The sequence below is a fragment of the Ranitomeya variabilis genome, chromosome 1, assembly GCF_051348905.1.
Source record: "Ranitomeya variabilis isolate aRanVar5 chromosome 1, aRanVar5.hap1, whole genome shotgun sequence".
NCBI lineage: Eukaryota > Metazoa > Chordata > Amphibia > Anura > Dendrobatidae > Ranitomeya > Ranitomeya variabilis.
The window spans coordinates 405,137,688-405,160,132 of record NC_135232.1 but is presented as its reverse complement, the minus strand read 5'-3'; the positions used below and the strand labels follow the sequence as shown (position 1 = coordinate 405,160,132).

At 41.6% G+C, this 22,445-nt stretch overlaps 1 protein-coding gene across 1 annotated transcript in view; it reads left to right on the top strand.

Moving 5' to 3' along the window:
- Nucleotides 1-21,800, top strand: part of GLDC (glycine decarboxylase) — a 71,954-nt gene extending 50,154 nt beyond the window's left edge. Inside the window, exons 4-24 of the mRNA XM_077249184.1 lie at nt 3,801-3,965; nt 4,076-4,153; nt 4,950-5,097; nt 5,376-5,572; nt 5,889-5,985; nt 6,516-6,621; nt 7,356-7,495; nt 7,789-7,869; nt 8,425-8,522; nt 8,606-8,732; nt 13,861-14,003; nt 14,111-14,186; nt 14,285-14,410; nt 18,686-18,835; nt 19,103-19,215; nt 19,515-19,656; nt 19,782-19,893; nt 20,053-20,148; nt 20,510-20,682; nt 21,045-21,125; nt 21,281-21,800. Of these exons, the coding sequence (XP_077105299.1) occupies nt 3,801-3,965; nt 4,076-4,153; nt 4,950-5,097; nt 5,376-5,572; nt 5,889-5,985; nt 6,516-6,621; nt 7,356-7,495; nt 7,789-7,869; nt 8,425-8,522; nt 8,606-8,732; nt 13,861-14,003; nt 14,111-14,186; nt 14,285-14,410; nt 18,686-18,835; nt 19,103-19,215; nt 19,515-19,656; nt 19,782-19,893; nt 20,053-20,148; nt 20,510-20,682; nt 21,045-21,125; nt 21,281-21,424 (2,593 nt within the window). The 3' untranslated portion in view covers nt 21,425-21,800. The remainder of the gene's footprint in view (nt 1-3,800; nt 3,966-4,075; nt 4,154-4,949; nt 5,098-5,375; nt 5,573-5,888; nt 5,986-6,515; nt 6,622-7,355; nt 7,496-7,788; nt 7,870-8,424; nt 8,523-8,605; nt 8,733-13,860; nt 14,004-14,110; nt 14,187-14,284; nt 14,411-18,685; nt 18,836-19,102; nt 19,216-19,514; nt 19,657-19,781; nt 19,894-20,052; nt 20,149-20,509; nt 20,683-21,044; nt 21,126-21,280) is intronic.
- Nucleotides 21,801-22,445: the final 645 nt, after the last annotated feature.

Genomic DNA, 22,445 nt, shown 5'->3' with positions numbered 1-22,445 from the left:
AATATACTATGTGGCTGTCCTATATACTACGTGGCTGTGCTATATACTATGTGGGACTACGTGGCTGTGTTATATACTGCATGGGCTGTGCAATATACTATGTGGCTGTGCAATATACTACGTGGGCTGTGCAATATACTACGTGGGCTGTGCAATATACTACGTGGGCTGTTATACACTACGTGGCTGTGTTATATGCTGTGTGGGCTGCTATATACTACGTGGCTGTGCTATATACTACGTGGCCGGCCGCGAACAATAAGCGACAAGTGCACTCCGGCCGCGAATTGGCGCGGGATTTGAACCACGCTTCGCTAATTGGTCGCGCCCGGCCAGCCGAATTCTGTGTATTCATTGCATTATTCTGAAATTTTCATAAATAAACTACATAAATATTCTAGAATACCCGATGCGTTAGAATCGGGCCACCATCTAATTAATAAATATCTATCTATATATCTAATCTCTCTATATCTCTATCTATCGGTTCAAAAGTTTAGGGTCCCCCAGACAATTTTGTGTGTTCCATGAAAGCTCATACTGTTCTTAATCAAATCAGTTGCCAAATGCATTGAAAATCTAGTCCAGACATTGACAAAGTTCGAAGAGAGAGAGGTAAAAAAAATAAAAAATTTTTTTATTTGAAATGATAATTTTCTCCTTCAAACTTTTGCTTTCGTCAATGAATGCTCCCTTTGCAGCAATTACAGTATTGCAGACCTTTGGCATTCTAGCATCAATTTGCGGAGTTAACCTGGAGAAATTTCACCCCATGCATCCAGAAGCCCTTCTCACAATTTGGTTTGGTTTGACGGGCACTTTTTGCATACCATACGGTCAAGCTGCTCCCACAACAACTCAATGGGGTTGAGATCTGGTGACTGATGGCCACTCCATTACAGATAGAATACCAGCTGCCTGCTTCTCCCCTAAATAGTTCTTGCATAATTTGGAGGTTTGCTTTGGGTCATTGTCCTGTTGTAGGTTGAAATTGGCTCCAATTAAGCGCTGTCCACATGGTATGGCATGGCTTGCAAAATGGAGTGATAGACTTCCATATTCAAAATCCCTTTTACCTTGTACAAATCTTGAAAGTTATTTTTTTCTGGCCATTTTGAGAGTTTAATGGAACCAACAAATGTAATGCTCCAGATTCTCAGCTAGCTCAAAGGAAGGTCAGGTTTATAGGTTCTCTAATCAGCCAAACTGTTTTCAGCTGTGCTAACATACTTGCACAAGGGTATTCTAACCATCCATTATCCTTCTTACACAGTTAGCACAAAGTACCATAAGAACACTGGAGTGATGGTTGTTGGAAATGGGTCTCTATACACCTATGAAGATATTGCATTACAAACCAGATGTTTGCAGCTAGAATAGTCATTTACCACATTAACAATGTATAGAGTGTATTTCTGAATCATATAATGTTAGGTACTGTGCTTTTCTTTCAAAAATAAGGAAATTTCTAAGTGACCCTAAACTTTTGAACAGTAGTCACTTAAATCTATGTTAAAAATATATAATATACACTAAGTGTATAAAGGCATGATTAGGCAGGGGATTTAGTAATGCATATGAGTGCTGCTGGGTTGGAGGACATGGGGGACGTGACAGGTGTCCACTAAGTGTGTGTGTGGTCTCTGGTCTATAGTGTACATAAGGTTGCTGTCTATTACTTTAGGAGAAAGCGAGCGCATTTGGTTTAGCGAAGGAGGGTGCAGTGAGAGGAACATCCGTCTTCACCACAGATACTATGTCCCTTCTCCTATTAACAAAGTTTTTCAATCAATACATCTTGAAATTAATTTCCACAACTGAATGTGGGTGTTGTGGTTTTTTTTTTTTTTTTGCTTTTATAATACTTCCTCCCCTGACAGGAGCTCTGGTATGTGCAGACCATGTCCCTGTACGGTCAGACACGGACACCGCATATAGCAGGGGCACATTTATAAGATTATCTCGGCACATTAACTTTATTTTTAACACATCCAATTTTGGAAGTCCTTATTCAAAGATCTATTGATTTAAAATGAACTTTGTGGGGGAAAACTCCTTAATGCTCTACATTTGAAAGTTTTATACCTTTTGGAAGATGATGATGAAGCTGGTGAAGTAAGTTGACTAACGTCGAAGCTGGGATTGTTCTTTCGAGCTTGGTCACTGACTAATCTAGGAAAAGGGAGGAAAGGACACCTTATGCTCTCATCTCTGTGAGCCTTGATCTACCCCCTTTTTTTCCCCTCATGCATATTGTATGACCCTATGGACACTACTGGATTCACACCATGAGCAGTGTCAAGGTAACTCTGTCCTGACAGACGTGAGTCAAACTTTGCCAATTTGATTTCATTTAGAAGGTCAGTCAGTCAGATCCTAACATTCTCAGTTGTCTTTGTTACTTATCTTTGGGAAAGTTTGCACTCTCCTATATAATGCATATTCTATGGCTTTGGAGCTACTATAAATTTCTGTCATGCCCATGCCGCTGCAAGATCTGTGTCTGAATGGCCTCCATGAATTGCTCTTAATATCTTGAAGCACTCTGCTGATTCTGGACCTAACCAGTTAACACACAAATCCGGTTGTTCCTTTCTGGTGAGGTTAAGATCTTGGATTACAGACCAAAAGGTAGACTTCTAGGCTCTAGTTCTCTGCACGGTCCTCAGACTGAGAGAGACTGATGTTCTATTAGCTCCCAGCGACTCGTGCATTTGTCAGACATGTCTGATCTCCCAATGGTTGTTGCTGGATTAACTTGTGGTGCCCTTGGGGAAAGTAAGATTTCTGGTTTGTATGGCTGTCATGTATCAGGACAAAATGATGCGGTTTAGTCTCTAGAGAATCAGCTGGCTGTGGCCTAAATTGTAGGTTGATGCTGGAAGTTACCTTGTCAGTAGTAAGTGGCAACATGCCTTGCCATGGTAGGTTGCTCGCTATCCTCTCCTCTCTTGTCTGACCATCTGCATGTAGTTTAATTCAGGAAGGAAGATTCAGTGGATTAACTTTTAGGTAGTTAATGACCTGTACCTTGACAAATGAGGTTGAGTTATCTAGGGAAGATGACAGAATGAGGTAGTACATGGAGGATAGTGGTAACAGTAAAATCCTCCCCAGTTCTGATGCATGTCTCTGCCAAGATGGCACAGACCAGAAAGACCAAGGTGTGATGAAACAAAAAATGGGAGGAAATTACAGCTACAATACATAAAAACCTATTATAACGAATGCCAGTAGATGGCAGCAAAGGACAACAAATACTGTACACCAGCATAATAATGGAATTGAGATTATGCCTCCCTGCAAGATCTGCAGAGGATAACTGGACAGCACAAAATAAAAACAAAACAGTACACCCCTCTCTACATGGTCTGAGAGGCTGTGGTTGGTGTTGCCCACCCAAAAATGTTGGTCACCAGATTAAGAAGCTGACAGGCTAAATGGATGGAAGCATTAGATCGGTCACTGACACATTTCTGACATGTTCATATATATTTTTCCCTCTTTTGGGATTGTCATATGAAAATAAATGAATGCTATTGAAAAATTTACTTTTTTTTCCCATTTAGTTACATAATTCTGCACACTATTAATTGCCCAATAATTCTACACACCTATTTCAACTAAGACAAAACATCACTATTTTTTTTTCCCTTACATTTTCAGTTCTATTAGCCTTGTGTGCATCCACCAACAGCACTGTAGTTCAATAATAAAGCTAGTCATCAAAAATACAAATTACCTAATTGTGTATGTGTAAACTAAGAATCTCCTCCCTTTTTTTTTTTTTTTTTCTTAAGGGTAACACAGTATACACCATATCAACCAGAAGTGTCCCAGGGCAGGCTTGAGAGCTTGCTGAATTATCAAACCATGGTATGTGATATCACTGGGATGGATGTGGCGAATGCATCTTTACTGGATGAAGGAACGGCAGCAGCTGAAGCAATGCAATTGTGTCACAGGTCAGACACCTCATTATGTAGTTGCTCTTAACACTTCATTGGTATGGACATTTTTTAGCACCAGTTATTGTCCATATTGTTAGAGACCTTTCTTTACACATTTTATTTAGGCATAACAAGAGGAGAAAATTCTATGTTGACAGCCGTTGCCATCCTCAAAGCATAGCTGTGCTTCAGACAAGAGCAAAGTAAGTTTTCTTTTGCAAAATAGATATCTATCGATCTATCTTACCATGTGGTATAAATGACCTCATAAAGGGGTTCTTTCATCACATTTAATGTCCTCAGCTGCAGTTTATTATAAAGAGACAAACTGCATTATATTCTGCTTCCATCGGCGAGCCTCTGATGCTCGTGGTATCTGGCATTGGCTACAGTGCTTGGTATTAGGATGCAGCGCGACAGCCATTCGGTGAGCTCACCGGCTCTTTCAGTGTAGCCAGAACGCCCCCTTTAGAGGCTACAGCTGTGCACACTCATTTACTGAAAGGAAACTCCTTTTTATTCTGTTAGTCCATATACAGTAACTTGTAAAGTTAAGGCAACCCTTGGTCAAAATTACTGTTCTTGTGAACAGTTAAGTTGAAGATTACATGAACCCTACAAGGCCTAAAGTTAAAGATGACACTTTTTTTTTCTTTATTTTTTTGCCTAAAATACAGAATTGTCGTGTACATTTCCATGGGCCAATTTTCTTTTTTTGTAATTTTTGAAAAGTTTAAGCAACCTACATAATACTTAATACCTAGTAGCATCCCCTGAGGGATTTTCAAACATTCTTCCTTGGAAAATTCTTCCAGTTCTGTGAAATATCTGGGCCACCTTGCATTCAATGCGATTTTGAGGTCTAGCCACAGATTTTCAACATTTTTCAGATCAGGGGACTGTGAGGGTATTGCCATAAATCATGCTGACTCGGAGAATAAAGGTAACTTGTTCAGCACAGTTTGATTGCTCCATAACACTTTTTCATTCTGTTTGAAGCTATATTGGTGTCACAACGGAGCTGATGTTGCCACATGAGATGGACTTTAGTGGGAAAGATATCAGTGGTGTTCTTTTTCAATATCCAGACACTGATGGAAAGATAGAAGACTTCACCCAGCTGGTTGACCGAGCTCACCAAAATGGGGTAAGCCCAAATGTTAAGAGATGATTGAGTAGCAAAAGCTAGATAGAGGGGCTCTTATGAGTGTCTTTTGTTCGCCACGGGTGTAACTATTGCTGTTGCAGAGGGTGCAACCACAACCAGGCCTCTGCTGTAGGGAGGTGTGTGTGTGTGTGTGTGTGTGTGTTTAGCTGCTGACAGATTTCACCTGGATTTTGTCTCGGTGGTCTTAAACCCACTGCTATTTTACAGTTATGTGCATCTATCTTTCAATTCTGACAGTCAGTTTTTCTTCATTTAAGACCTTGGCTTGCTGTGCCACTGACCTCTTGGCACTGTGCATCTTGAGGCCACCTGGTGAGTTTGGCGTAGACATTGCTCTTGGCAGCTCTCAGAGATTCGGTGTACCCCTATGCTATGGTGGACCACATGCAGCCTTCTTTGCAGTGAAGGAGAACCTGGTTCGGATGATGCCTGGCAGAATGGTTGGAGTGACTAGGTAAGTAGTGTCAGCAAAATCAATCTTGGCAGAGCGCCTAAATGCCAGTGATAATTGATTAAAATAATCAAAGTCTACTGCCACTGAAATGTTTGGAGAAACGATGCCAAATTTGAGACCACAAAAAAACAATTGCCTGCATGTCAAACATCAGGTTCTCTTCATTTGACTGTCACTGACTGCAGTGGCTTTATGATTTTTGTTGCTGGTTCAGCCATAAGTTTTCTGCTATCAAATATGAGTGAAGTTATCGTGGTTTGTGTGGTTTATTTATATTTTTTCAAACTTTTCCATTTGTGTAAATGTTGGTTTTTAGAGATGCTGCTGGAAAGGAAGTGTATCGCCTGGCTTTACAAACTAGAGAACAGCACATCAGAAGGGATAAAGCCACCAGCAACATATGTACTGCACAGGTATGTTTCCCTAGAACATATGCTGTGCACTTTGTGGTGTCCTTGTGGGACTAAAACCTCTACCAAAAAGAACTAAAAAACACAAACTATGCTGCAATAGAGGTAATGGATCGCCTATATTTATAATGTTTAAATCCTTAGCAATGGCTTACATTTTATTTTATTTTTGTATCACCAATGGCAAGGCATTTGTTTTTCCACAGCTTTTATGCAAATGTATGAAGCTGAGGGCTGCTTGCATGTTTTAAAAGCTACGTAAAGGGGTATCTCATCCAGAGGCACTTATCCGCTCCTCATTAGATGGGCTATCAATGCTACATAGATGAGTGACTGCTAAAACCTCCGGTTTGCCAGGTTGTTGCTTGGCCTTGCAGCTGAGGTCCGAGTGGTTGGACCCCCAACTGAATAAACCTTCATCTATGCAGTTAATGAGGGCAAATACTTCTGCTAGAATACCCTTTAATGGTTTTCATTTTGTATTTTGCCATATGCTTAATGCTTCCTTTTATTTTAATGTGACCTTCTTTTAGGCTTTGCTGGCAAACATGGCTGCAATGTTCTGTGTTTACCATGGTCCAAATGGCCTCAAGCATATTGCACGTAGAGTTCACAATGCTACACTAATACTTGCAGAAGGTAACAAAGTATTCACGTGTGCGTTTTTTGTTTTTAATTTTGGCATGTAAAATATTAATTTATTAAAATATTGTGTAATCATTTGTAGCGGATTAGAGTCTCTGCTACACAACTGAAATGCACCTAGTCAGGGTGACTGGGTCCCTGTGCAAGTGCTATACATTGGGCCTCCTCTTATTGTGTAGCTCAGAGTAAAGCACCTACCGTAATTATTTCTTATCCACCAGTAACTGTGAATTATGAAACTTATCTCATGTCCTTGTGTGCAATCTAATTGCTAGAAGGATACTTATTTTAGGATTACCGTGGAACCCTAAGCTTTTGGGCCCCTGTGCATCTGCACAGGTTGCACCAATGATTCTTTAAAAGAGGTGGGGAGTTCTCCTTCAATGGAAGTCTTCAAATTGAGGCTGGACAGACTGTCTGGGATGATTTAGTGAATCCTGCATTGAGCAGGGGGTTGGACACGATGACCCTGGAGGTCCCTTCCAACTCTAACATTCTATGTCTGTCCCTGCGCCTAGTGCTTGTGCCCGTACCGGTCCTGGTCCTGACCACACGAGCTACATGACTAGAGTCCTAAACATAAAGATTTTGTATTGTACAGGGTTTATATTCTTCTCAAATAGACATTAAAATAGACTGTTAAATAAGAAATTAGTATTTTTTTTTTTCTTTAAATTTGCATTTATCTATAGTTCTTAATTTTTAAATTCTTCTACTCTTTTGCTCAGGTCTGAAGAGAGCAGGGCACCAGTTACACAACGACTTGTTCTTTGATACAGTGAAGCTTCATTGTGGTTGTCCAGTCAAAGAGGTTCTGGATCGAGCTGCACAGCGTCAGATAAACCTCCGCATGTACAGTGATGGTTCAGTAAGTAGTCTTTGGATACATGGGAAGAAGTTAAAAAAAAACTGGTCTAAACCAAGTAGTTAGTCTGTGTATGTATGTAAAAAAAACAAACCATATTTGGACACAACTTTCGCTATTCCTGTGTGCTTCTTAATTGCTCTGAACATTGTTCGGCTTCTGCTTGAACTATGAACAGGTCATTGCAGCTTGTATAGATGTACCAAACCCAATGACTTTTGTAAGTAGGACATAGTAAGTGAACGGTTATCAACCTTTTGTATCTAAACAAAACAAAAATATATATTTTTTGCCAGCTTGGCGTATCTATTGATGAAACTGTAAAGGAGAAGGATCTGGATGACCTACTGTGGGTGTTTGGCTGTGAATCCTCAGCAGTAAGTAAAATACCATATTGCCTATAAATAAATATTTAGATGGAAATTGTCAAACTTCTCAGGCCATACAACGGTTTACTATTTTCGGTGGGTAAAACTTTTAATTAGTTGGATATTTCCGGTGTAAAACTATACACGTTTCTAGAATTTCATCTTCCAAAAAAAAATGCTGAACTCTGATTTAGAGTTGAGCAAAAAAGATTCAGCGCGGTACTCCGTTGCTTCCAACAGGACAGTCTTCTGTGACCTCTTTTCGTCTGATGACCTGGACTCCTTCTGTGGTTAGTAGGAACCATGATGTTGCATGAGACCTAGATGGTGTAAAAGGTGCCGAGAATGCAGGCCACAGAAGTGAAGATTGCCATGTCTGACTGGGACAGCACAAATCTTTTTGATCCACCCTAGCTGTGATAAAATATGCTGCGCTTGCGCAGTGTGCAGGTGGCACCTTGAGTATCTGGTTTGATTTATGTGCTGCTGTAGTTACAATCCCAGTGGATATCTGTTTTGACTGCTCTTGTCCCTTTTTCAAGTGTTTTTGGGTTTCTACCACAGGAGCTGGTGGCCGAAGGCATGGGAGAGGAAAACAGAGGCATTTTGGATACTGCTTTCAAAAGGACAAGCAAATTTCTCATGCATCCAGTGTTTAACAGGTGAGGTGTCTTCAAAATGAAAGCTAATTTAATATTGAGATGTATTAAATATTGTTCTAACATTGCTTTCTTTTTGTTTTAAGCTACCATTCAGAAACAAATCTTGTTCGCTACATGAAGCGTTTAGAAAACAAGGATATCTCACTTGTACATAGTATGATTCCTCTGGGGTCCTGCACAATGAAACTCAACAGTTCCTCCGAGCTTACGGTAAATTAAGATTTAATTCTTATTTTTTAGTCTTGGCACTCCCTCCTCTACTCAACGAGGCCTATTAAAAAACCAAAAATGCAAGTAATGATGCACATCCAAATATCAGCGTTTTATAAATATATGGTGACCGATATGAACTCCTATGTGAGAAGAGTTCTCCCACTGTGGGTGCATGTGTAAACTGGGCTATATTGGTTTTTCATGCAGTATTCCCAATCGGTTCGCTATAGAGTTCAATAGTAAAGGTAAAAAATAAATCAAGGCTATATTGGCCAAGAATTTGGTGTACAAGGGTAGGGGAAAACAACCAGAAGAAAAGCGAGCGCTAATCCAAGTGACAAACCAGTATTAAAAAAAAAAAATAATAATAAATAAGTATAAAACGGCTAAATTGCTGCTGGGTATCAAAAGAAAATGTATTTAATAGATCTATCCATATGGGTTATATATCCTACTCCTGTAGTTCTGATAATCTGATAAAAGAAATGTAGGGAGCGTGTAAAATATAAAATATACAAGCTTTACTAGAATTTCTATAAAAAAAAAACAAAACAATGCTTTCCAATAAACATTTATGAAACAAAGGAGAAAATAAGATGACACCGTACCACATCAAACCAAGTAGAACTAGAGTAAATTTATTTGGAGTAATTCTAAGGACTAGCCACCTAAATGCAAGAGAATCCTTATGCCATAAATCATATTTTTTGTACTGGTACAATATTTAAAGCGGCTAATTGCTTTATATACCATATATTCGTGTATAAGCCGAGGCACATAATTTTGCCTCGGAAAACTGGGAAAACTTGACTCGAGTATGAGCCGGGTATGCATTGTCCCCTAATCCCATACTTGTATGCATGGCTCCATATTCTCATTCTTGTCTGCATGGCTCTTCATTCCCATTCTTGTCTGCATGGCTCCTCATTCCCATCCTTGTCTGCATGGCTCCTCATTCCCATCCTTGTCTGCATGGCTCCTTATTCTCATCCTTGTATGCATGGCTCCTCATTCCCTTCCTTGTATGCGTGGCTCCTTATTCCCATCCTTGTCTGCATGGCTCCTCATTCCCATCCTTGTCTGCATGGCTCCTCATTCCCATCCTTGTCTGCATGGCTCCTTATTCTCATCCTTGTATGCGTGGCTCCTTATTCCCATCCCTGTATGCATGGCTCCTTATTCCCATCCTTGTCTGCATGGCTCCTCATTCCCATCCTTGTCTGCATGGCTCCTTATTTTCAACCTTGTATGCATGGCTCCTCATTCCCTTCCTTGTATGCATGGCTCCTTATTCCCATCCTTGTCTGCATGGCTCCTCATTCCCTTCCTTGTATGCATGGCTCCTTATTCCCATCCTTGTCAGCATAGCTCCTTATTCCCATTCTTGTATGCATGGCTCCTTATTCCCATTCTTGTATGCATGGCTCCTTATTCCCATCCTTGTCTGAATAGCTCCTTATCCCCATCCTTGTATGCATGGCTCCTTATTCCCATTCTTGTATGCATGGCTCCTTATTCCCATCCTTGTCTGAATAGCTCCTTATTCCCATCCTTGTCTGCATGGCTCCTCATTCCCATCCTTGTCTGCATGGCTCCTTATTTTCAACCTTGTATGCATGGCTCCTCATTCCCTTCCTTGTATGCATGGCTCCTTATTCCCATCCTTGTCTGCATGGCTCCTCATTCCCTTCCTTGTATGCATGGCTCCTTATTCCCATCCTTGTCAGCATAGCTCCTTATTCCCATTCTTGTATGCATGGCTCCTTATTCCCATCCTTGTGTGCATGGCTCCTTATTCCCATTCTTGTATGCGTGGCTCCTTATTCTCATCCTTGTATGCGTGGCTCCTTATTCCCATCCCTGTATGCATGGCTCCTTATTCCCATCCTTGTCTGTGGAGCGCCCCCCACTGCCGCAGGGCCGAGGGGTACCCGGTACCGGGCCTCTCTGTCTCAGTTCTGGGGTTGTCACGGTGGCTAGACCCGGCCCGTGACCCTGCTGAGGGGCGTCCAATGAAGGTGGAGAGTGATGCTGTTGTGGTGTGGTGCCGGTCGCAATAAATAACAAGGACACCAAGTTGCAGTCTCTTTACCTCTTTACTGAAGGCTTCAGGATCCTCAGTCCGGAATACGGTTAACCGGGCTGCGTGAGTCCGGCCGGTCCGATGGCACCTCCAGAGTTCCCTTTGCAGGTGGAAATCTGTGCCTACCTTCTAGCACTTGTGTGTTGTAGTCCTTCCCTGCTGTGCTTACGGGATAGTCCTCACAACTGTTGTCTGTTTCTGAAGTTCCCTCACAACTCGATTATGATGTTCTGTTTCGTCCCCCAGATGATATGGCTAGGACGCACCCGTATGACGGGTAGGCTCGGAGGTCTTCCGGGACCCTAGAGTCGCCCCTCTCCAGATGTTTCCCCCTGTGTCTGCTTAGGTGATTTTGGGTGAGACAGCCCGCCTATAACTGACTGTCCTGCCGTAGGTTTGAAGTAAGGCCTGGAGCTCAATACTTCCTCGGCGTTCCGGCCACCGGCTACGCGCCTCAGTAGGATGTTGCCTCATCTTACAGCACGACTCCTACTGGTGTTTCTCCTTGTTGCGTTGATCTCGTTTCTCACTCAGCACAATAAACCTTGCTTCTTGTCCTTTCTTGGGGTACCGCCGCAATGACGTGCAGGCGCGGTCCCGTAACGTTCTCTCTGTTCGCTAGGCCTCTGTCAGGATCCCACCCCTGACAGGGACCCCCCTGAATCTTCCCCTGCAACACCCTCTGCCACAGGATGTTGCCTGGTTCCAACCCAGTCAGCTTCCTCTCTAACTTCCTATCCAACCCCCAGTTTTACCAGACTGTGAGGAGTGGCCTAATACATAGCGCCCTTAGCTCCCCCTGGAGGCCAGACTGTGAAGTGTATTGGTGTCTGTGATACCTGGTCAGGTGAACTCCTTCAGTGCCATCAGACGTACCATAGCCCCCCTTAGCGGCGGAGCATCAGTACTGCAACGACCAGGACTCTGGGGCGCTGCATCTGCATGGCTCCTCATTCCCATCCTTGTCTGCATGGCTCCTTATTCTCATCCTTGTATGCATGGCTCCTCATTCCCTTCCTTGTATGCATGACTCCTTATTCCCATCCTTGTCTGCATGGCTCCTTATTCCCTTTCTTGTATGCATGGCTCCTTATTCCCATCCTTGTCTGCATGGCTCCTTATTCCCTTCCTTGTATGTATGGCCCCCATGAGAAAAGCATAAGCAAAAAAACATCCTACTTGATTTCCCTTTGCACCCTCACAGCATCTCGTTCCAGCAGCTCCTGCTGCTTGGGGCAATCACTTATCCCCTTTCATTAAAGTAATGAATATTCGCCTCTCTCCACACCTATGGGAGTGGTGAATATTCATTACATTAATGAGCAGGCACCTATTAGAGCCTGGCAGCTGCTGGTAGCATGCAGCTGTAACTGTGCGCGCTATAAGAGAAATGAATATCCATTGCCAGTGCAGTGAATATTCATTTATCTTTAGCAGCGGGCACAGGCTTTAGCCGCAGCAGCCAGCTCCTGCCTCCTGTGACCCGCCACTCAAATCCCCCGCCACAAACTGGGACAATGACTCGTGTATAAGCCGAGGTGGGGATTTTCAGCACAAACAAGTGTGCTGAAAAACTCGGCTTATACACAAGTATATCATATCAATAAATTGTAAAGTGCAAATTCATCATGGGACCAGTAATGCTTAGTATAGAAGTATTTTAATAGTAATAAATAAGGGATGCAATCTTCAAAGTGGTGAGCTGTACAAAAAGGGCACAATCCATTATATGGCACAAATGGCAAGCAGAGATAACCACATCAACACCTTAAGTTAGTAAAAGTCACATAGGATCCAATCAATGATAGGACATGATGGCATTTAATCAAGTATCATAAGATTGCATGGTATAGGGAAGAGTATGGTATGGTAAATGCTCTGTATATACTACCCGATTGTGTGGAAAATGAGCCCCAACGCGTGTTTTGCGTCTGGCCTCTTCAGGGGGTGGTGATATAGTGATGTTTACATACGTTCTCATTTGTGGGTTAATGGACTATACCAAATCATTACACTTCTACAAAAATATCCCAAAATCTTTCCCCCTAAATTACTACACCAGCGCTATAGGAGTATGCTATATAACCCATATGGATAGCAATATTATATTGCTGCTAGGTGTCAAAAGAAAATATATATCTGTTTTATACTTTATTCATTTATATTTTTAATACTTGTTTGTCACTTGGATTAGCGCTCGATTTAACTTTTGACTTTTTTCCCCATTACTATAGACATCTGGATTTTTCTTCTTGCTTTGGGGTTTCAAGGAAGCAGAAGTCATATAATCCTGGTCTGAGTGGAACCAAGCCTGGTCACAGGTTTCTCTACTCCATCCTGTCCTTAATAGATACCATTATCACAGTGAACTTTACCCCTGTTAATCTGTGTGATTTATGGTAATGGAGCCTTTTTTTTTTTTTTTTCCTCACGCAAATGGCTTTGTTTCCTGGACTAAATGGTCACGATGTACCTATTGTCACTCCTCCGATTTATATTTTTTTTAGTATTTTTTAAATGTATCTGCATTTCATGACTTTTTAGGTCTTCACTCTCTGCTTCATGAAAAGTCGGGTGGCCAGGAGTGCCGCTGTGCAGGGAAAAATTAATGACTCCAGCTTTAAATCAGCACTGTTGCCCCTTCAGTCTCTGGGTTTGATTTTGTAAGATGAGACCAAAGCTTTTATAGACTTGGCCTTTAAAAAAAAAAATTGGTAATGAACAAAAAACACATTTTTGCATAATCTGTCAAATAAATCCGTTAACATTGACTAAATATTGCCTATATGTAGATGGATTTTTTTTTTTTTTTTTTTTAAAGCTGCAGCAGAAATGTTTAGCGTATTTCATTGTAAATTTCATCCCAGGAGAAAGTCACATCTGCTGAATCATTTGCAGGCATGAATGAATCTGCAGTTTCCTTGAGGTTAACATTATGCACAGTCTAGTGACCATGTAACCGGTTTTGCCCGAGTCTGATTAGTGTACAGGTTTGTGCTTTTTTGTAACACTTAATTTTGAAAACTTTTCTTTTTCCTGCAGCCAATTACTTGGGCTGAATTCGCCAACATTCATCCATTTGTGCCTTTAGACCAGGCACAGGGATATCAACAGCTGTTTAAGGAGCTTGAGAAGGACTTGTGTGAAATAACAGGATACGACAAAATCTCCTTTCAACCAAACAGGTAAAAATCATGTTTGCCACAATATGCAGTTACCAGTACAAATTCCAGCATTTTTAGTGTATCTGAAAAAATTGTTACGTAGAATTTTTTTTTTTTTTTCTAATCAGTGGGGCACAGGGTGAATATGCTGGATTGGCTGCTATCAAGGCTTACTTAAGTGCAAAGGGTGAACCTCATAGAACAGTAAGTATGACATGGCACTCTGACAATTAGTAAAGTGTATTTTGTGGTGATTTATACTGCTAAGATTTTATGCTAAATTCTGCACTCTGCTATTGTAGGTCTGTCTAATCCCCAAATCTGCTCATGGAACCAATCCAGCAAGTGCTCAAATGGCGGGAATGAAAATACAACCAGTAGAAGTGGACAAAGATGGAAGCATTGATGTAGTACACTTAAAAGCTATGGTAAGAATTTGTTGTAACTTTTATGCTTCTGTGATCTGGTTGTTAATTTTTTTTTTTTTCCCTCCTTACTTTGCTTTTCTTGAGATGTAACATTAAATAAAAAATGTGTGAATCTTCATTTTGGTGCAAAGTAAGCTATTGAGTGTTGTAAGCTGAGACTAGACAGTCTGAATCATGCATTCTGCCTAAATATGGAGCATCTTTTTACTGTAATAGATTAGATTTTCGTTAAGATGAGTCAAATTTATTATACTGCATGAGCCATAGTGATTTATCACCATCTCTACCCTTATATTATTCATTGTTCGCTTAGCGCTCGGTCTTCTTTACCCCACTATACTCAGCCATCTTTTCTCCTCCAATATTTTCAGCTACGTGTCACTGTTGGAAACTAGAAAAGGCTACTAGGTGTGTGAGAAACCATGCTCTAGGACAGTGGGTCTTGAACCCATCAAGTGTAGGATCAGTAGCTTATGCGCTACAGTTTCTGCTGGTTTACATTTGCTAAAGTACTTGCATACGAGCAAACCTGATGCTGAATGATTGCACCTTGGGTGTGTTCAGAGAAGCCTGGGTTTCTTCCTGTAGAGATGGGTATATGCAGACTAGCCGTCTGGCAAGAAGATAAGGGCTCAGTAGAAAATGTCTGCATCAAAGACTAGCAAGTGGGAGTAGTTAGCACTTGCTAATTGATGCGCTACCCCAAGGAAATCTGCTTTTGCCCTGACCATGTAAATCAGCTGTGCTGCAATTGTTTTATCAGGTGGAGGGGGAGAAGCCCAGCTGCTTGAAGGTACCACCATTCATGAGTGAACAACAACCTATGCTCTTCTCACGGTGTAGTGGCAAATTTCCATACGTGAAAAGGACCAGGAGAGGAGTTGCTTGAACTAAAGGAAATAGACTTTTTCGGACACAGGCTTGCCACACTAGAGGCATTAAGACTAAGACTAATTCTTAACCAACAAGCTGTTATATTGCAATTTGTGCTCTCTTGTGATCAGAGTTACTGCAGGGTATCACTGTGAAGATTATACCGTAAGGAGGAGGAGGCCATGTACAGTTTTGTTGCATGTGTAGGCTCCTTGATGTATAATAAGCGCCTACATCTGTAGAAGCCCATAATTTGTAACCATCAATATTGTTGCCTCCCATTGAGTAAACGCTCCTTTAACTGTTGCTGACATCGATCTTCGGTCGTTTTGACATCATGACAGCTTCCTTGGGAGTTCCTGATTGGAACTCTTTATCTCTAATGCCACATTCATATGTTCAGTATTTTTACATCTGTATTTGTAAGCCAAAACCCGGCACGGGTGAAAATTGCAGATGTAAAACAATGAACGAGTGAACGTGGCCTTAGGCCATGTGCACACGTTAAGTATTTTTCGCGTTTTTTTCGCGTTTTTTCGCTATAAAAACGTGATAAAAACGCGAAAAAAAGCTTACATATGCCTCCTATTATTTTCAGTGTATTCCGCATTTTTTGTGCAAATGTAGCCTTTTTTTCCGCGAAAAAAAAGCAACATGTTCATTAAAATGCGGAATTGCAGGGGATTCCGCACACCTAGGGGTCCATTGATCTGCTTACTTCCCGCACGGGGCTGTGCACACCATGCGGGAAGTAAGCAGATTATGTGCGGTTGGTACCCAGGGTGGAGGAGAGGAGACTTATAAGTCCATATAAGTGGTCAAAAAATAAGAATTAAAATAAAAAACAGTCCTATACTCACCCTCGATGTCTTCCCGCCTCCACTGCATGCTGTCGCTTCGGTTCCTGTAGCTGATGTGCGGTGAAGGACCCTGCCGATGACGTCACTGTCCTGTGATTGGTCGTGAGCGGTCATGTGACCGCTCACGTGACCGTGACGTCACGGAAGGTCCTGTGCGCACAGACCAGCTATAGAAAGAGGAACGGACGCCGCTGAGGAGATGTCTGGGTGAGTATAAGCATTTTTTTATTTTTTTTATTATTTTTAAACATTCTATCTTTTACTATAGATGCTGCATAAGCTGCATCTATAGTAAAAAGTTGGTCACACTTGTCAAACGCTATGTTTGACAAGTGTGACCAACCTGTCAGTCAGTTTTCCAAGCGATGCTACAGATCGCTTGGAAAACTTTAGCATTCTGCAAGCTAATTACGCTTGCAGAATGCTAAAAAAGCGGAAAAAAAAACGCAAAAAAAAGCGGATTTCTTGCAGAAAATTTCCGGTTTTCTTCAGGAAATTTCTGCAAGAAATCCGCAACGTGTGCACATACCCTTAGTGCAGGGTTTCTCAACACTAAGTGCTTATACAAACTTCTAAGGCAAACTGCTCTAAACACTGTTCACTGCACTATAAAAATCCAGAAATGTTACTCCTGGTTATCTATAATTTAAATTCTACTTACACAGTAAATATACAATTTGAATATAAATTGCATGTATGTTTGAGTCGCCCGCCAGGGCCGTGGGGTACCCGGTACCAGGGCCGTGGGGTACCCGGTACCAGGTCCGGTGTTCACAGGGGGATGTCACGTGGCGACCCGGTCCGTGGTCCTGGGCGCCCATGTAAAAGGGGAAATTGAGTAAAGGTGAAGTGTATCCTCAGGGCTCCTGGTGTGTAGCTGGAAGATAGTGGTGAATGGTGCAGTAAGGAATGAGGACACAGGTTTGCAGTCTCTTTACCTGGTTTACTGAAGACTTCAGGCAGCCATGGTGGCATGCCCTTCTTCGGCGCTCCTCGTGGCGCTGTAATGGCAACGGTTCTTGGCAGCAATTCACAATTCAGTCTCTCAGCACAACAGTCTTTTAGGCGCACATGACCCGATTCTCAGGGTCGGTCCATCCTGTTCGTGACGCCAAGATGAGTCGCCCACCAGGGCTGTGGGGTACCCGGTACCAGGTCTGGTGTTCACAAGGGGATGTCACGGTGGCGACCTGGTCCGTGGCCCTGGGCGCCCATGTAAAAGGGGAAATTGAATAAAGTTTGTGAAGCCACCTGTGGTATTCGGTCAGTTGGGACTGACGCTGCTTTAAGGGGTGCTCTGTGGTGATGTTATGGCAGCTAGATGATATAACTTCCCACAGGTGAAGTGTATCCCCAGGGCTCCCTGTGTGTAGATGGAAGATGGTGGTGAATGGTGCAGTAAGGAAAGAGGACACAGGTTTGCAGTCTCTTTACCTTGTTTACTGAAGACTTCAGGCAGCCACAGTCCAGGGTACCAGATCACAGGATAGGCAGGGTCCGGCCGGCTTGGAGGCAAGTTGGGAGTCCCCTTTTCCAGGTGGAGATTAAGAGCCTTCCCTCTAGCGTGGTGGTGTTGTAGTCCCTTACTGCCTATGGCTTCAGATAAGGTCCTCAGAGATCTTCTCTGTCCCCCATATAGGATAGGACAATACCTGCATGACAGGTAACTCGAGCCTTTTTACAGGGACTCTAGCATGCCCTGGGCTCTGTTACTGTGTCTCAGGTGTGTGTGGCGGACAGATAACTTGCAGTTCAGCTGTCCTGCCAATATCTGATGTAAGTCTTAGAGTCCCTTACAACCTCAGTGGTCCGGCTACCTGTGTCTGCGCTTACCAGGGAGGTAGCTGCTCACTGCTCTGCTCCACTGGTGTCCTCGCCTGTGCTTCTCTTTCCTACATGCTCACTGCAATATGTTCTGCTTTCAGTGTTGTCTCTGTCCAGGAGCTGCAGCACTCTGTCGTGGCTGCACGGCCTCTCATGCGTTCTTCCTGCCTCAGACTGCTCCAGTCTGCTGTCTGGCACTAACTCACTTTCCCTCCAAGACCACAATATATAGAGGAGTCACCTATGAATAGGATCAAAAGCTCCCCCTTGTGGCCTGGAGTGTGAATAAGGTTGCAGGCTTGTGTTAACCTGGTGACAGTTATCCTTCCTTGCCTCCAAGCGTAACATCACTCTCCCTGTGGGGAAAGCAATGTTACTGTGACGACCAGGACCCTGGGGCGCCACACTTACGTTCGGTATGAATTTAAATCCTGAATGTTCTTGAGAACCTAGTTAAGTTGATCCAGGATAACAAATGCTGAAAAGTCTAAATATAGTATTTTTATGTTATATGTATGGTTAGACTGTGTTTATGCAGTGATGTTGGTATTGCCAAAGCTCCACTTTCAGACATATGGCATTTTCTTAGCTCTACAAGACAAGATGAAAGTGAAGTCACTTGTTGTCTCTTTAAATATGCGTTTCTTGAATCCTTTTGAACCTAACGTGAAACATCTGTCCTATATTTTTTGTTTTTGTTTTTTTCCCTCATTTATAGGTAGACAAACATAAGGACAACCTGGCTGCTATAATGATCACCTATCCTTCAACCAATGGAGTTTTTGAGGAGGATATAAGTGATGTATGTGATTTAATACACAAGCATGGTGGTCAGGTGTATTTGGATGGAGCAAACATGAATGCCCAGGTGAGTATGTAGTTCAATAATCCCTGAGCAAATCTAGCATTCTGAAATGGTGATTTCTGTAACTTGATTTTACCTGGAAAGTTATAACGAGTGGTGTTGTGTTCATATTGTAGCCAAAATTAGTAAAGGCTAGTTGGACACCGCGTTTGTCTACAAACTGTTATGTTGGGGTTTTCGTTCGTCTTTCATTTATCTGCAGCTCCGCACAATGTAGCAAATGGTATGATCACTAGCTAAACAAATACGTGTTTCTGCTTTTACAATTAGGTTGGGTTGTGCCGTCCTGGAGACTATGGCTCTGATGTGTCGCACTTAAACCTTCACAAGACATTCTGTATACCTCATGGTGGTGGGGGTCCAGGAATGGGACCTATAGGAGTGTGAGTAATCTATATTAAAAAAAAAATTATTTTAAGTTTTTTTGCATTGTTGCGAGCAGTTGAATTTTGGGTACAATATATTTTTATGGGGTAGCTACTATGCACTTGTCTAATATATCCATAACAATCACTAATATCTTCCATTTTATGTTATGCATGTATTCCCGGTTTTAGTTTGTAAATGGTTACAAAATGTGCGGTCTCCAGATTTTTACTTTCTGAAAGATCTGATCTGTTACCAGATGTAAATCATTATTCACATGTCTTGTTAATGAACAATTTTCCCAATCATTTGGCAGAAAGAAGCATCTTGCCCCATATCTACCCAGCCACCCAGTAATACCTTTGCAGCAGGACAATGATGCCAAGCCGTTGGGCACTATAAGTGCATCCCCATGGGGTTCAAGTGCAATTTTGCCCATTTCATGGGCTTACATCAAGGTTGGTGTGCAGATATATATATTTCTTTAGTACAGTAACTAAAGTTTGTTATACCCTTCTATACAGTTATTCACAACTTACATTTATCAAAAGTTTGAATTCTTAATTTTTTGTATTTTCTACAGATGATGGGTGCCAAAGGACTTAAACATGCTACAGAAATTGCCATATTGAATGCTAATTACATGTCAAAAAGGCTGGAAAAGCACTACAAAATCTTATTTCGAGGTTCTAGAGGCAAGTGTGAAATATCTTCATTTCTACATCTCATTGTCAACATCTTATAGCGATGTTCATCACAACATTATGTAATGCTATATTTTGTGTATGAAAAATGTAGCCCTGTAAAGGTTTGACTTGTAGCAGCTAACTAACTAGGCTTCATATGACTTTCAGGATATGTGGCCCACGAATTTATCCTTGATGTAAGACCATTTAAGAAGTCTGCTAACATAGAAGCTGTAGATATTGCAAAAAGGTTGCAAGACTATGGTAACTATATTCTGCCTATTGTATTGATCGTGTTAATTAAAAGTCTAACCCTAATTTTGCCTTCATTATAGTTGACTCCTTTTTACATGGTGGCTCTGAAATTGATTAGAAAATGAGTGAGCCTGTGCTGGATCAGTGATGACGCATGTTTGAAAGGGCTCTAACATTGAACTAATTTTAATTGTGTCCATGCGGCCTTAAGATTAAGCAGCCATTGCCTGGCATCGATTAAACACTTCATGCATATCAAGCATTGTGATATAAAAACCCTCCATACATTTCTGGTAAAATGACTTGTGTGTAATTTTAATTTTGTTTTTATAAAATTTGTGACCCACTCTCGTCATGTCATTGATTTTAGGTTTCCATGCTCCAACCATGTCCTGGCCCGTGGCTGGCACTCTTATGATTGAGCCAACTGAATCTGAGGACAAAGCAGAGTTGGACCGGTTTTGCGATGCTATGATCAATATAAAACAGGAAATTGCTGATATTGCGGAAGGTAGAATGGACTCCAGAATTAATCCTTTAAAGGTAAAATTAAGAGAAAAAGCTGCTGGTGTAAGGTGGTGTGTGTTTGTTTTTTTTTTTTTTTTTTTTTTTTTTTTTTTTTTAGGTCCAGCATGTTCCAGCGATGTACTAACAGATCATTGCCTCCCTACTACACACTAATGCATGAAAATAGCAATATTGCCTCCCTCCACTTCCTTTCACCACCAGGGTATTCTTACTTACCAAGAAAAGTTTTATTTTGTTTGGCTGTCTAAACCTTGGGTATATCTTGGTATATTTTTGGACAATAAAAAGTGCCATATTTGTTTTTGTTTCTGTTTTCTTTAGATTATTCTTTGTAAATGTGCTTTACTTGAAACAACATTGATTTTTTTTTTCCCTAGATGTCTCCCCACACTCTAACCTGCATTACATCGTCGGATTGGGACCGCCCATACTCCCGGGATGTAGCAGCATTCCCCTTGGTATGGAATGATTTTAAAACCTTATCCTTTTTCTTGCATGTGGTTTTTTTTTAATTTTTGTATTTTTAAGTGATAGGTGGGTGTTATAGCGTTTAATAATTAGTCGTTCTACAGTTGCTGGTTTTCTGATAACATGCTATTTTTCTTCATTCCAGCCTTTTGTCAAACCGGAAAGTAAATTCTGGCCCACAATTGCTCGGATTGATGACATCTATGGCGACCAACATTTGATGTGCACTTGTCCTCCCATGGAGGTGTATGAATCTCCTTTCAGTGAACAGAAAAGAGCCTCGTCGTAACTTTACACTCATCCATTTTGTGCAACTGTCAGTACAACACTACCATTCAGCCCTGCAAACTGCAACTGTTTTACTCGCATTACAGAAGAGAAGCAGTCTGTAAATATTTTAATACTGATGTTCTGAATACTATTGAATGACTATCCTCCCTGAAACCCTGTGGAAGCAAGAACATCACTGATGCTTACACAATGTGCAGTTAAGAGGAAAAATTGGACTTTGAAAATGATGCTGTTCTCTCTCTGTTCTTATGTTTGAAACTTTTTTTTCTTACTTGTACTATAAATAATCATTCAGTAAATGGCATTTTGTTGCATTTTTTTCCTGCTCTTAGTAGAAATGGAATAAATGCACATTATTTATTGCATTAAGATTTCCACTTGAATTTGTGTCAGTCTTTTGTGAGGATGCCATCAGGTTTACCTTCCTTCCTTCAGTACATTCAATATACCCTGCTCAAAAATAATAAAGGGAACACTAAAATCCCACATCCTAGATATCACTGAATGAAATATTCCAGTTGTAAATCTTTATTCATTACATAGTGGAATGTGTTGAGAACAATAAAACCTACAAATTGTCAACGTAAATCACAACTAATATCCCACGGAGATCTGGAATTGGAATGATGCTCAAATTCAAAGTGGAAAATGAAGTTACAGGCTGATCCAACTTCAGTGGAAATGCCTCAAGACAAAGAAATGATGCTCAGTAGTGTGTGTGGCCTCCACGTGCCTGTACGACCTCCCTACAATGCCTGGGCATGCTCCTGATGAGGCGGCGGATGGTCTCCTGAGGGATCTCCTCCCAGCCCTGGACTAAAGCATCTGCCAACTCCTGGACAGTCTGTGGTGCAACGTGAGGTTGGTGGATGGTGCGAGACATGATGTCCCAGAAGTGTTCAATCGGATTCAGGTCTGGGGAACGGGTGGACCAGTCCATTGCTTCAATGCCTTCATCTTGCAGGAACTGCTGACACACTCCAGCCACATGAGGTCTGGCATTGTCCTGCATTAGGAGG